This window comes from Oncorhynchus keta, chromosome 12 (genome assembly GCF_023373465.1).
Source record: "Oncorhynchus keta strain PuntledgeMale-10-30-2019 chromosome 12, Oket_V2, whole genome shotgun sequence".
Lineage (NCBI taxonomy): Eukaryota > Metazoa > Chordata > Actinopteri > Salmoniformes > Salmonidae > Oncorhynchus > Oncorhynchus keta.
In genome coordinates, this window is record NC_068432.1 from 30,518,223 (window position 1) to 30,532,187 (window position 13,965).

The window sequence follows — 13,965 nt, forward strand, 5'->3', positions numbered from 1 at the left end:
TGTGTCTGTTACTTGAACTCTATGAAACATTTATTTGGGGTACAGTCTGAGGTGCAGTTAACTTTGTTGAACTTATCCTCTTCATTAGAGGTAACTCTGGGTTTTCCTTTCCTGTGGCGGTCCTCATGACAGCCAGTTTCACAATAGCACTTGATGGTTTTTGCGACTGCACTTGAAGAAACTTTTAAAGTTCTTGACGTTTTCCGGAATGACTGACCTTCATGTATTAAAGTAATGATAGACTGTGATTTCTCTTTGCTTATTTTGAGCTGTTCTGGCCATAATATGAACTTGGTATTTTACTAAATAGGGCTGTCTTCTGTATACCACCCCTACCTTGTCACAACACAACTAATTGGCTCAAACGCATTTAAAAAGGGAAGAAATTCCAAGGCACACCTGTTAATTGAAATCCAGCTGACTACCTCATGAAGCTGTCTGAGAGAATACTAAGAGTGTGCAAATCTGTCATAAAGGCAAAGGGTGGCTACTTTGAAGAATCTCAAATATAAAATATATTTAGATTTGTTTAACACTTTTTTGGTTACTACATGATTCCATATGTGTTATTTCATAGTTGTGATGTCATCACTATTATTGTACAATGTAGAAAATAGTAAAAACAAAGAACAACCCTGAAATGAGTAGGTGTGTCCAAACTTTTGACTGGTACTGTAAATATATCGCCTATGTAAAGGAAGAGAAGCTTCAGCCTATCCCCAGTGAGATAGAGATATGCCGTTGGCATGCTACAACACCAACATGCATTTATTTTGTCAGGTGACTACTGAATCTGCTATAGAGATATAGACGTACAGAAGGAGGGTCATTTGTACATTTTCGATCCAAATATTTTGTAGAAAGATAAGCATTATATTGTTTGACTATAGTAGTAACTGGTAGGCCAGGGAGCCTCCCGAGTGGCGCAGTATTCTAAGGCACTGCATCGCAGTTGCTAGCTGTGCCACTAGAGATCCTGGTTCAAGTCCAGGCTTTGTTGCAGCAGGCCGTGTATGGGAGTCCCCGAGGAGGGTTTGGCTGGCAAGGATGTCCTCGTCCCATCGGGCTCTAGTGACTTCTGTGGTGGGCCGGGCGCATGCAAGCTGACACAGTCGCCAGGTGTACGGTGTTTCCTCTCAAAGAGTCCATTCGGGAGTTGCAGCGATGAGACAAGACTCTAACTACCAATTGGATACTACGAAATTGCGGAGAAAAAAATGTGTAAAAGTAAAAAATTATTCAACTCTGGTAAACCTGAAACAGTCTTCACCTCTACTTCAACTGTCGGAATCAGTTGGAACGCCGGGGCACACTGCCTTCATTTCATAGGCCTGCGGTAGCTAAAGCTTAATAATAGCCACACCATACCAAACTTTCAGAAACGTTTCTTAACTTTAATAGGCTAGTATCAAAAGTAAGTCAAGACATTTTTATAGGGAAAATAAGAGCAGAAGAGCACATGTAAACCAGGGGGCAGTTGTCTTGGGGGGCAGAGCCTTGTGCCCCCCAAAACAAACACACAACCCTCCCCAAAGCAAAAAAAAATGTGACAAGTCTACTCTATTTTGGACCACCACTCACCTCAGTCAATTTCGATCTGTCCTTAATATCTTTGCACACCTGGATTGTACAATATTTGCACATAATTCTTTTTACCGTTCTTCAAGTTCTGTCAAGTTGGCTGTTGATCATTGCTAAACAGTCATTTTCAAGTCTTGCCGTAGATTTTCAAGACAATTTAAGTCAAAACCACCTTGGTAACTAATTCCAGTGTATATTTGGCCTTGTCTTTTAGGTTATTGTCCTGCCGAAAGGTGAATTTATCTCCCAGTGTCTGTTGGAAAGGAGACTGAACCAGGTTTTCCTATAGGATTTTACCTGTGCTTAGCTCTATTCTGTTTATTTTTATCCCGAAAAAACTCCCTTGTCCTTTCCGATAACAAGCATGCCCATAACATGATGTAGCCACCACCATGCTTGAAAATATGAAGACTGGTACTCAGTGATGTATTGTGCTGGATTTGCCACAAACATAACGCTTTGTATTCAGAACATGAAGTTAATTACTTTGCCACATTTGTTGCAGTTTTACTTTAGTGCCTTATTGCAAACAGGAATATTTTTATTCTGTGCAGTCTTCCTTCTTTTCACTCCGTCAATTAGGTTAGTATTGTGGAATAACTACAATGTTGTTGATCCACCCTCAGTTTTCTCCTGTCACAGCCATTCAACTCTGTAACTGTTTTAAAGTAACTTTTGGCCTCATGGTGAAATCCCTGAGCAGTTTCCTTCCTCTCTGGCAGCTGAGTTAGGAAGGACGCCTTTGTCTTTGTAGTGACTGGGTGTACTGATACACCATCCAAAGTGCAATTTATAACTTCACCATGCTCAAAGGGATATTCAATGTCTTCAATAGGTGCCCTTCTTTGTGAGGCGTTGGAAAAACTCCCTGATCTATGTGGTTGAATCTGTGTTTGAAATTCACTGTTCGACTGAGGGACCTTAGAGATAATTGTATGTGTGGGGTACAGAGATGAGATAGTCATTCAAAAATCATGCTAACCACTATTATTGCACACAGAGTTTATGCAACTTATTACATACAGTATGTGACTTGTTAAGCACATGTATACTTCTGAACTTATGTAGGCTTGCCATAACAAAGGGGTTGAATACTTACTTATTGACTAAAGACATTTCAGCTTTTCGTTTTTATTAATTAGTCAAAAATTCTAAAAGTATAATTCCACTTATGGGGTATTGTGTATAGGCCAGTGACAAATAAAATCTCAATAAATTCCAGCTGTAACCCAACTAAATGCAGAAAAAGTCAAGGGGTGTGAATACTTTCTGAAGGCACTGTATGTCATCAGGACACAGCTTTTCCAGAATTTCTTATTCTTTTTTATCTTGTCATGTGTGCTCCCTCTCCGGCCTCTAGGTCACCAGGCTGCTCGTTATAGCGCACACTGTTACCATCGTTACACGCATTATGACACTCACCTGGACTCCATCACCTCCTTGATTACCTGCCTTATATATGTCACTCCCTTTGGTTCCTTCCCCAGGCGTCATTGTTTCTGTTTCATGTCTGTGTGCTGTACGTGTTTCTTATTTTGTATTATGTCGTGTTTATTTATTAATACACTCAATCCCTGAACTTGCTTCCTGGCTCTCAGCATGCAACGTTATAGATCTGCTCTTCTTTCAGTAGTTAGTCTATGAAAGTTGTTCAAGGTCTCTTTCACCTTGGCCTAATACTATAGTACTGACCGGAATGTTAATTTAACACCAGCTCTCCAACAGTAATGAGTTTCAGTCTGTTATGCTTGAATTGCATTGAAACCCCCAATTAACACATATATTCAATGATTTGTCTTATCTATCACCTTCAGCAGATATGAAGAGATTCTAGTGATACTTTACGAACCAGATTCGACAACCCGCAGTGCAGACAGCAGGGTAGGGCACATTCTAAATGAATGTGAAAAGATTTAATTTATCAATCAGTTAGTTCTTAAATAAAGATTGAGCTCGACTGTAACAAACAGAGTAGTGGGGACCACCCCACTGTGCTGCTAGCTGGTGTCTGATAGGGACAGATGCTTGAGAGGGTGACAGACCACGACCACCCACACTCTTCCTGTCCCACCTCCTCGTTCCATCTGACCCGCCCTCTACATGAGCATCTGCTCCCTCATGGCTAGCTGTTGTCCCAGTAACCATGTGACCCTTGACCTTACTTGTGGTGATTTTAGGGTGGGTGACTGTCTCAGGGGGCATCCTCTGACCCCTCCCAAATCAAATCAAATGTTATTTATATAGCCCTTTGTACATCAATTGATATCTCAAAGTGCTGTACAGAAACCCAGCCTAAAACCCCAAACAGCAAGCAATGCAGGTGTAGAAGCACAGTGGCTAGGAAAAACTCCCTAGAAAGGCCAAAACCTAGGAAGAAACCTAGAGAGGAACCAGGCTATGTGGGGTGGCCAGTCCTCTTCTGGCTGTGCCCTCAGTTTGATCTCTATAGGTCAGTGAGGTGTGTTCAGTCACCTCTGAGGGTCGCCCTGACCTAAACTGGGTTAGGAGCGGGATTCGGTCGTAAACTTCTGCTTCCTTCTGGCCTTTCAGGGGGATTGGGATTGGCTCTCTGTCAGCATTTACCACTCTTCTGAAACCAGTGGATTAGGAGATTGAGTGAAACATTGAAACCCTGAGAGGTTTAACCCTCTGCCTGGGTCAGTTTGTAGTTTTGGAATGCATTGCCAGGATGGAGTTTTATAACCTTGGCGGTTCTTGTCTCTTTTACTATCTGATCCTCTTAAAGGTGTTGGTCATGGAAAAGTTAAACATGGACATCCACACACCCTGCAACACTCTCCTCTCACCTACAGACCTCACGCCTGTCTCCGACATCACCACCCCACTCAACTCATAGGATCTCTCTCTCTCCCTAACAGCCCTCTTTCATGCCACTAACTAATAAGCAACCACACTGTTAGGTTCTGTGAATTTAATTCATCTTAATTAACCATAATTATTGCTAATCCCCCTCTCTGGACCCCCAACATGGATAACGAGCATGTAATCTAACAGAGTTAACAGAGAGAGGTTGCCAAGCCACCTTACATTCACAGGATCAGGGAGAAAGACTGATAGAGAAAGATGGAGGTTGAGGTGAAATGTGAATGAGGCCCAGTTAAGCATTGGCGACCTGCAGGGGAGAGCCTTCAGCAGGAGCAGCACGGAGCCCCTAATTACACTGTTACTGTAGTTAGTACTGCTGGGAGACAACAACACAACAAACTCTCTCGCTCTCACACACATCACACACAGACATCACACATAGCCTCTTAAACCTACAGTTACACTCTTAGAATGTTCCTGGATTTGTATATTCTCACTTATTTCTGCATGATATCCACACTGCTCTATTACGTGGTGTTGTGTCTGTGCTGTTTCATATCATCCGTCTGTGTTCTTTTCCAGACCAGTCTCAGGAACAGAGGTACAACTCCATTGCCGTGGCGGGGGCAGTGATGGGGGCGGTCCTCGCCCTCTTCCTCATTGCCGTCTTCACCATCATCATCCTCACCGCACGGAAGACCTCGCCCCCAGTGTACACAGACAAAGTGTGAGTTAAAGTGATGTCACCATATTCTACGGCAGTAGCTAATCAATTAAGCCATGAGTTATATCATCAACTGATATGTTTTGTGACTGTATCATATCAGCATACAGTCTAACTCAAATCCAAAGGGATTTCCTACACATACTGCGTTTTGTGTCATTCCACTGCAGTGTACCATAAAATGGAGTCTGGTGCAGGGAAGTAAAGAGGTGGTGGTATAAAGTTGAGGTGTGACAGGTAATTGCAGTCTTGGCAGGAGTTCCTTGTCTTGTTTAGCTGAGTAAGTTTATATTGCTAGACCTGCGCTCGTGTTAACGTTGGGGCAAGGAGAAGGAAGGAACCTTTAGATTCAATTATTTACAGTACATGAGAGTTGGGTCACTCCCTGCCCAAGAGGTCTGTCACTGGCATCTGACCATGTGCGTGTAGGTGGATTCTAGTGATTAAGTTGATTCTAGTGATTTGGAAGCCGCAAAATAAGTATAATAATATTTAAACTCATATCTGTGTGTATCTGTGTGTCGTCCTGTCCTTCTTTTAGGATGAGGTTTTATGTCAGACACACACAAATACACACATTTCCCAATACAGGATGTGAAGCAAAACAATAGCATGTTTTTCTCATTGGTTTATCCTCCTATTACAGCATAGATATGGAGATCCACCCGGCATCTCTATCCCCACGGGGATTACATAATTTCTGTTTCCCTTTTGTTCATGAAAGGCCTCCTCAATCCCACACCTCCCCTGTCTGTCTGCATTTCCTCACCGTCCATTCACAGATTCAGTTTCTGACACCCGGGACGAGCTGGCCAATCAGCCACTCCCGTTCCATAGAAGTGCCCGGATCCTAGCAGAGCATCACTCCCAGATGATGTTCTTCATGTTGGAGACAGAGATGAACACAGTGAGCTGAGGAGGATGTGTCTAATGTGGGAACAATCAGCCTGTGGTTCTACAGCAGTGGTCACCAAACTACGGCCCGCGGGCCGGATACGGCCCGTCAGCACATTTGGCCCGGCCCTCTGAACAATACCAGAGACGCTATCGAATTTTTTTCCTATTTGGCCTCCAGAAAAAAAATCCTAGGCCCGGCCCTGTCAAAGAGAGAACGGAATAATGGCGAAAAGGTTAGGTAAGAGAAAAATTGATTCAGAATGCAGGGTATTTAACCTGCAGTGGACAAACGATTATTTTTTTGTTCAATGCAAAGAAAAGGCTGTTTGTCTCATCTGTCAAGAGACGGTGGCGGTATTCAAAGAATACAATCTTCGCCGACACTATGAATCCCGTCACAAAGACAAGTACGATAGCTTGCAAGGCCAAATACGAGCAGACAAACTCTCAAAGCTAAAAAGTGGACTACTATCTCAGCAGAATACATTTGTACGCCAAGCTCAGCTGAACCAGGCATCCGTTCGGGCCAGCTTTCGGGTTGCTAAACTGATAGCAAGAAGCGGTAAGCCTTTCACTGACGGAGAGTTTGTTAAGAAATGTATGGATGCTGTCGCGGAGGAGGTGTGTCCCGAGAAGAAAGATGCATTTAATGCCGTAAGTCTGTCGGCGAGTACAATCACCAGACGCGTTGAAGAAATCGAGAGTAATGTATATGCCCAGCTGCAGCAGAAGACGAAAGAATTTGACTTGTTTTCATTAGCACTGGATGAGAGCACGGACGTGCAAGACACAGCGCAACTGCTCATTTTTATTCGTGGAGTTAGCGCAAACTTTGAGATATGCGAGGAGCTGGCAGGCCTCCAGTGAAAAAGCGCAACTTCGTCCATCTTCCTGCTACCCAAAACCTGTCGACAGAGAACCCAGCGGTCCCGTTCCCAGCTGAAAAGTGCGTGGAAGCACTGGAAATGCTGAAGGCGGAGTTCGGTGTGCGATTCAGTGAACTACATGTTCATGCAAAAGAAATCCGTATTTTTCAGAACCCCTTTGTTGCAGACATTGATGAAGCCCAGCCTTCATATCAGTTTGAGTTGGCTGAGTTACAGAACTGTGATGTTCTGAAAGACGCATTCAAGCCCAACAGTCTCATTGACTTCTATGCCGCCCTCCCAAACGACACATATTCAAACATCAAAAAACACGCAATGAAAATGTCCACAGTTTTTGGCAGCACGTATATCTGCGAGAAAACCTTTTCTCGCATGAAACTGCTGAAAACCCCGATGAGATCAAGATTGACAGATGAACATTTGCATCACTGCTTGAGACTGGCTGTAACTAGAATGGAACCTGAAATTCAACTTCTCACCAGCCAGATGCAGGCCCACAGTTCACACTGATGAACATACATAGATAGGTAAGTTCACTTTTCTGACTTGAATGAGTCATTCTGAGCATAAACAAATATAATCATAATCAAATCTACTGGGATAAAATCCATCTTTACAACCATACTGGTAGTGAAATGTATTGTGCTGTGTAGGTGCTGTATCACTTAGTTCAGTTTCTCAACCTGCTTCTTTTGTGGTTTTCACAGGGAAGTTGATGAGAGAGAGCTGCAAACAGCTGTGTCTACAAGCCTACTGGAACCTACAAAAGGATTATAAGGAAGGAACACAAGCACTTTAAGAGACTGCTCATATGTGTCAGAGAGATTCTGCTCTGACAACTGAGCTGAACTTTTATCTGTTCAAATCAAATCAAATCAAATTTATTTATATAGCCCTTCGTACATCAGCTGATATCTCAAAGTGCTGTACAGAAACCCAGCCTAAAACCCCAAACAGCAAACAATGCAGGTGTAAAAGCACGGTGGCTAGGATAAACTCCCTAGAAAGGCCAAAACCTAGGAAGAAACCTAGAGAGGAACCGGGCTATGTGGGGTGGCCAGTCCTCTTCTGGCTGTGCCGGGTAGAGATTATAACAGAACATGACCAAGATGTTCAAATGTTCATAAATGACCAGCATGGTCGAATAATAGTAAGGCAGAACAGTTGAAACTGGAGCAGCAGCACAGTCAGGTGGACTGGGGACAGCAAGGAGCCATCATGTCAGGTAGTCCTGGGGCACGGTCCTAGGGCTCAGGTCCTCCGAGAGAGAGAAAGAAAGAGAGAATTAGAGAGAGCATATGTGGGGTGGCCAGTCCTCTTCTGGCTGTGCCGGGTGGAGATTATAACAGAACGTGGCCAAGATGTTCAAATGTTCATAAATGACCAGCATGGTTGAATAATAGTAAGGCAGAACAGTTGAAACTGGAGCAGGAGCATGGCCAGGTGGACTGGGGACAGCAAGGAGTCCTCATGTCAGGTAGTCCTGGGACATGGTCCTAGGGCCCAGGCCAGTTGAAACAGGAGCAGCAGCATGGCCAGGTGGACTGGGGACAGCAAGGAGTCATCATGTCAGGTAGTCCTGGGGCATGGTCCTAGGGCTCAGGTCCTCCGAGAGAGAGAAAGAGAGAAGGAGAGAATTAGAGAACGCACACTTAGATTCACACAGGACACCGAATAGGACAGGAGAAGTACTCCAGATATAACAAACTGACCCTAGCCCCCGACACATAAACTACTGCAGCATAAATACTGGAGGCTGAGACAGGAGGGGTCAGGAGACACTGTGGCCCCATCTGTTAAGATTGTGCATGGCACGACAGAAAGTTAATGTTCCATGGCTTTTTTTTCTATGAAGAACCCAGAGAGAGTTATTTAGTTATTATTTATTTCCTGTTTTTTTCTGTGAAGAACTCAGAGAGGGTTATTTATTATTTATTTCATTAATAGTGTTATTATTTGTTTCCTGACTTTTTTCTGTAAAGAACCTGGAAAGGGTTATTTGGTTATGTGTGGCTTTCTGGAAAACAATACATTTTTTAAGCTCCCTACGATCGTCACACTTTTTCTGTTACAAACTGACACCGCCCCCATCAGAGAAGGGAAAAGTTATGTGGCCCTCACAGGAAAACGTTTGGGGACCCCTGTTCTACAGCCTTTATTAACGTACATTGCACACTGTTAAACACTGCATGCAGGGGAGGGTTCAACTACAATACAGAATAATGTACATTAATTAATACATGAATGTACAATACAGTACATTGATGTACATTACAATAGAGAGAATGGGAGTTGTTGGGCTGTAGGCAGTCCTGCTAAAAGGCTTTCATTAATCTGTCATGGTAGCAGTTTAGGATAAAGCCTTTGGAGACCCTCTCAGCTTGCGGGAGGTGGGGTTGTTTGGATCTTTCTGTGTGTGTGCGTGTGTGCGTGTGTGTGTGTGTGTGTTTGATTATACAGTTGAAGTTGGAAGTTTACATAAATTTTAGCACATACTGTGACAATACAGAGGCGGAGGCAAGATGCAAGCAACGATGGTTTAATGAATACAGTTTACAACAGCAACAGGACAGACAGACTGTACTCAGACGGAATCCGACCCAGGGACTAGGCGCATCTTCCAATGATAGCGTGCTGAGAAATCCAGGGAGTGTGTCCGGATGGGTAGGAAGGAGCACAGCAGATAATCCACACAAGGGCGGCGAGAGAAGAGCACAGACACACGACACAACCTCAGGGAAGTAACAACGATCTGACAACAAGAAACACTGGTTGCAGAACATATAAAGGGAAGATAAGTGGTTCCAGCTGGCGCAGACAATCAGGCCGAGATTGGGAACCACGCCCACACAAACACGAGAGAGAGAGAGAGAGAGAGAAAGAGAAAGAGAAATACATACACCTTATGCACATTTAAACTCTGTTTTTCACAATTCCTGACATTTAATCCTAGGAAACATTCCCTGTCTTAGGTCAGTTAGGATCACCACTTTATTTAAGAATGTGAAATGTCAGAATAATAGTAGAGAGAATTATTTATTTCAGCTTTTATTTCTTTCATCACATTCCCAGTGGGTCAGAAGTTTACATCAACTCAATTAGTATTTGGTAGCATTGCCTTGAAATCGCTTAACTTGGGTCAAACGTTTCAGGTAGTCTTCCACAAGCTTCACACAATAAGTTGCGACCAAGCTTTAAATTCCTGACTGATGTCTTGAGATGTTGCTTCAATATATCCACATACTTTTCCTCCCTCAATGATGCCATCTATTTTGTGAAGTGCACCAGTCCCTCCTGCAGAGAAGCACCCCCACAACATGATGCTGCCACCCCCACAACATGATGCTGCCACCCCCGTGCTTCACTGTTGGGATAGTGTTCTTCGGCTTGCAAGCCTCCACCTTTTTCCTCCAAACATAACGATGGTCATTATGGCCAAACAGTTATATTTTTGTTTCATCAGACCAGAGGACATTTCTCCAAAAAGTAGTTTGTGCAGTTGCAAACCGTAGTCTGGCTTTTTTATGGCGGTTTTGGAGCAGTGGCTTCTTCCTTGCTGAGCGGCCTTTCAGGTTATGTCGATATAGGATTCGTTGCACTGTGGATATAGATACTTTTGTACCTGTTTCCTCCAGCATCTTCACAAGGTCCATTGGTGTTGTTCTGGGATTGATTTTCCCCATTCGCACCAAAGTACGTTCATCTCTAGACGCCAGAAAGCGTCTCCTTGCTGAGCGGTATGGCGGCTGCGTGGTCCCATGGTGTTTATACTTGCGTACTATTGTTTGTACAGATGAACGTGGTATATTCAGACGTTTGGAAATTGCTTCCAAGGATGAACCAGACCTGTGGAGGTCTACAATTTTTTTTCTGAGGTCTTGGTTGATTTCTTTTAATTTTACAATTTTCCCACTGAGTTTGAAGGTAGGCCTTAAAATACATCCACAGGTACATCTCCAATTAACTCAAATGATGTCAATTAGCCTATCATAAGCTTCTAAAGCCATGACATAATTTTCTGGAATTTTGCAAGCTGTTTAAAGGCACAGTCAACTTAGTTTATGTAAACTTCTGACCCACTGGAATTGTGATACAGTGAATTATAAGTGAAATCATCTGTCTGTAAACAATTGTTGGAAAAATTACTTGTGTCATGCACAAAGTAGATGTCCTAACCGACTTGCCAAAACTATAGTTTGTTAACAAGACATTTTTGGAGGGGTTCTTGGAGGGACTCTAAACTAAGTGTATGTAAACTTCCGACTTCAACTGAATGTATGCTTGACTCTTACTCAACCTATCCTTACATTCTAGCGGTTTCTGATTAAGAGCACTAGTTTAATCCTGATAATAATGGTGATAATAAGCCTAGATTGTTTCATTAGTTTCGCCATTGATCCAAGGTGTTTTTTAACCATTATGATAGTAGTCTGATCGCTTTGTTAAATCTCGACTCTGGCTCTTTCACTGGAGTTTCACATTTGGATTCTACAGCCGTTTGTCCCCACGGCCTTGGAGCTGGTGAGTGTGAGAGCAGATTCTCAGTCTGACTGTTGGAGAAGACTCTAATACATCCAGTCTGGCCAAAAGAAACATGACCCTGATCTGAAACCCAGTATTGAACAGCTGTGTGCGAATGGAAAGAAATACTTTCTGTCCCTGCATGAGTGTGTGTGTGCCACATTACTCGACTACTCAAACACACCACACAAACGCGCGCGCACACACACACACACACACACACACACACACACACACACACACACACACACACACACACACACACACACACACACACACACACACACACACACACACACACACACACAGGTCCAGACGGGTGTGTCTACTCTACTCTGGGCCTTCTTGGTGTGTGTCTGATGCCAAAAAAAAGGCTGAGTGTAACCCCGGCTGTCCCTATAGGGCGTCCCTATTGACCCTGTGGGCCCGGCTGAGTGGTTCCAGGCCTCATCCCTCTCTGTCATCACACACACATTAAAGCCCAGTTCTTCTCCTAATGGATCCGGTGCAGTCTACTGTCACACAGGCTACTGTGGGAAACACACGCAAGTTCATTAACTATACATCAACCATGTCTTCTCTCCAGGTGTCATCCAAGTAGGAGAGAAGGAGCTGGAGTCCTAGGAGTAAGGCAGTTAGTTATAAGGGATGCACTTTAGGGTGATCAATCTTTTTAGAAATCAATGATTATGACTAGAGGTAATAAATGACCACAGGTCCAAGTATATATGTTTTTGATCAGTGGGGGAAGGTTGCAAAAATTAACTATGAACTCAAGCTGCTTTCCAATTCTCTGGAGTGTGAGGGTCATCACTACAATAATAGGTACATCCACAGCCTAACATTACATGTCCCTGTTTGTATGACCTGGGTGAAGGACAACAATTTGGAGTTAGAGCAAGAGCGATGATACTACATCTCTCCAAAACAGGAGTAAAGTGTAGAGGAACGAGCTGACAGTGTAGTGGAGTGAAGATGCTGTGATGGTTGTGTGAGGCGAAGTAGGAGGATGGTTTTTACGACTAGTGTTTAGAATAGGATCCATTGGAGGGGAGTTGGTCAGTGTTTTGTTGGTGGAGGGGGATTGATGTTGAGGGGAACTTGAGTGGGGTTTGAAGGATGTGGGAGGAGATTAGGTTGATTGGTAAGCCAAGCGTGAGGTGAGTCTTGATTAGGGATGGATGTTAACCTAATGATTCTATTCAACCCGGCTTAGTACCTGTCAATTCTAGTCTGCAATTGATTTAATTCACAGTGGAAACCGTTCCTAACAATTGAATTAATCTGGTCCAACCACTTTGCAATTACCTGGTTTGCCATCTCACAATAATATGTCTTACGGTGTGAGTTTTAGTCACTGTCTGCTTACATTTTAAGAGTGACATCAAATGTTTTTTATTTTCTCCTGTCTCCCTGCAGGATTGATCTACCTCCAACACACAAGCCACCTCCTCCATACACAGAGAGACCCCCAGCCATCCCTCTGGCTGTCCATGCACCACAGGTGGCCTCCCTGTCGCAGGTAAACACTGCACTGCTACACTGATATTATTGAACACCGCCCTCTGCAACTAGATCCTGGATTTCCTGAAGGGCCAACCCCAGGTGGTGAGGGTAGGCAACATCACCTCCGCCACGCTGACCCTCAACACAGGGGCCCCACAGGGGTGTGGGCTTAATCCCCTCCTGTACTCCCTCTTCACCCACAACTGCGTGGCCAAACACGACTCCAATCATCATCAATATTGCTGATGAAAGGTATTAGGCCTGATCACTGGCAACAACCTGTCAAGACGACAACCTCTCCCTCAACCTCAGTAAGACCAAGGAGCTGATCGTGGACTACAGGAAACGGAGTGGCGAGCATACCCCATCCACATCGACAGGGCTGCAATGCAGAGGGTCGAGAGCTTCATGTTCCTCAGGGTCTAAATCAATAAGGACTTAAATTGGTCCACTCACACGCGCACAGTTGTGTAGAAGGCGAGACAGCTCCTCTTCCCTTTCAGGAAGTGGTAAAGGTTTGGTATGGGCCCACAAATTCTTAAAAAGTTATGCAGCTGCACCATTAAGAGCATCTTGACTGGCTGCATCACTGCTTGGAATGACAACTGCACCGCCCTCAATTGCATGGCACTACAGAGGGTGGTGCAGACAGCCCAGTACATCACTGGGGTCATGCTCCCTGCCATCAAGGACCTCTATATCAGGCGGTGTGAAAGGAAGGCCCGTACAATTGTTAAATACTCCAGCCACCCAAGCTTCTGCGTGACAATCGGTACCGGTGCATCAAATCTGACACCAACGGGCTTCTGAACCATTTCTATCCCCAAACCATAAGACTGCCAAATAGCTAAAATAATGGCTACACAGACTATCTGAGTTGACCCTTGTATTTTTTTTTTTTTTTTTTTTTTTTTTGCACTGTCTCTGCACACTCACAGGACTCTACACACTCACGCACACTGACACTCCAACACACTGTCATGACGTTGGCCTCTTTGGCTATAGCAAGCCCCATCCCCCTCT

At 44.0% G+C, this 13,965-nt stretch overlaps 1 protein-coding gene across 1 annotated transcript in view; it reads left to right on the forward strand.

The window, feature by feature from the left end:
• Positions 1 to 13,965, forward strand: part of LOC118391290 (nectin-3-like protein) — a 90,201-nt gene that overhangs the window by 68,549 nt on the left and 7,687 nt on the right. Inside the window, exons 6-7 of the mRNA XM_035782537.2 lie at positions 4,990 to 5,134; positions 12,856 to 12,958. Of these exons, the coding sequence (XP_035638430.1) occupies positions 4,990 to 5,134; positions 12,856 to 12,958 (248 nt within the window). The remainder of the gene's footprint in view (positions 1 to 4,989; positions 5,135 to 12,855; positions 12,959 to 13,965) is intronic.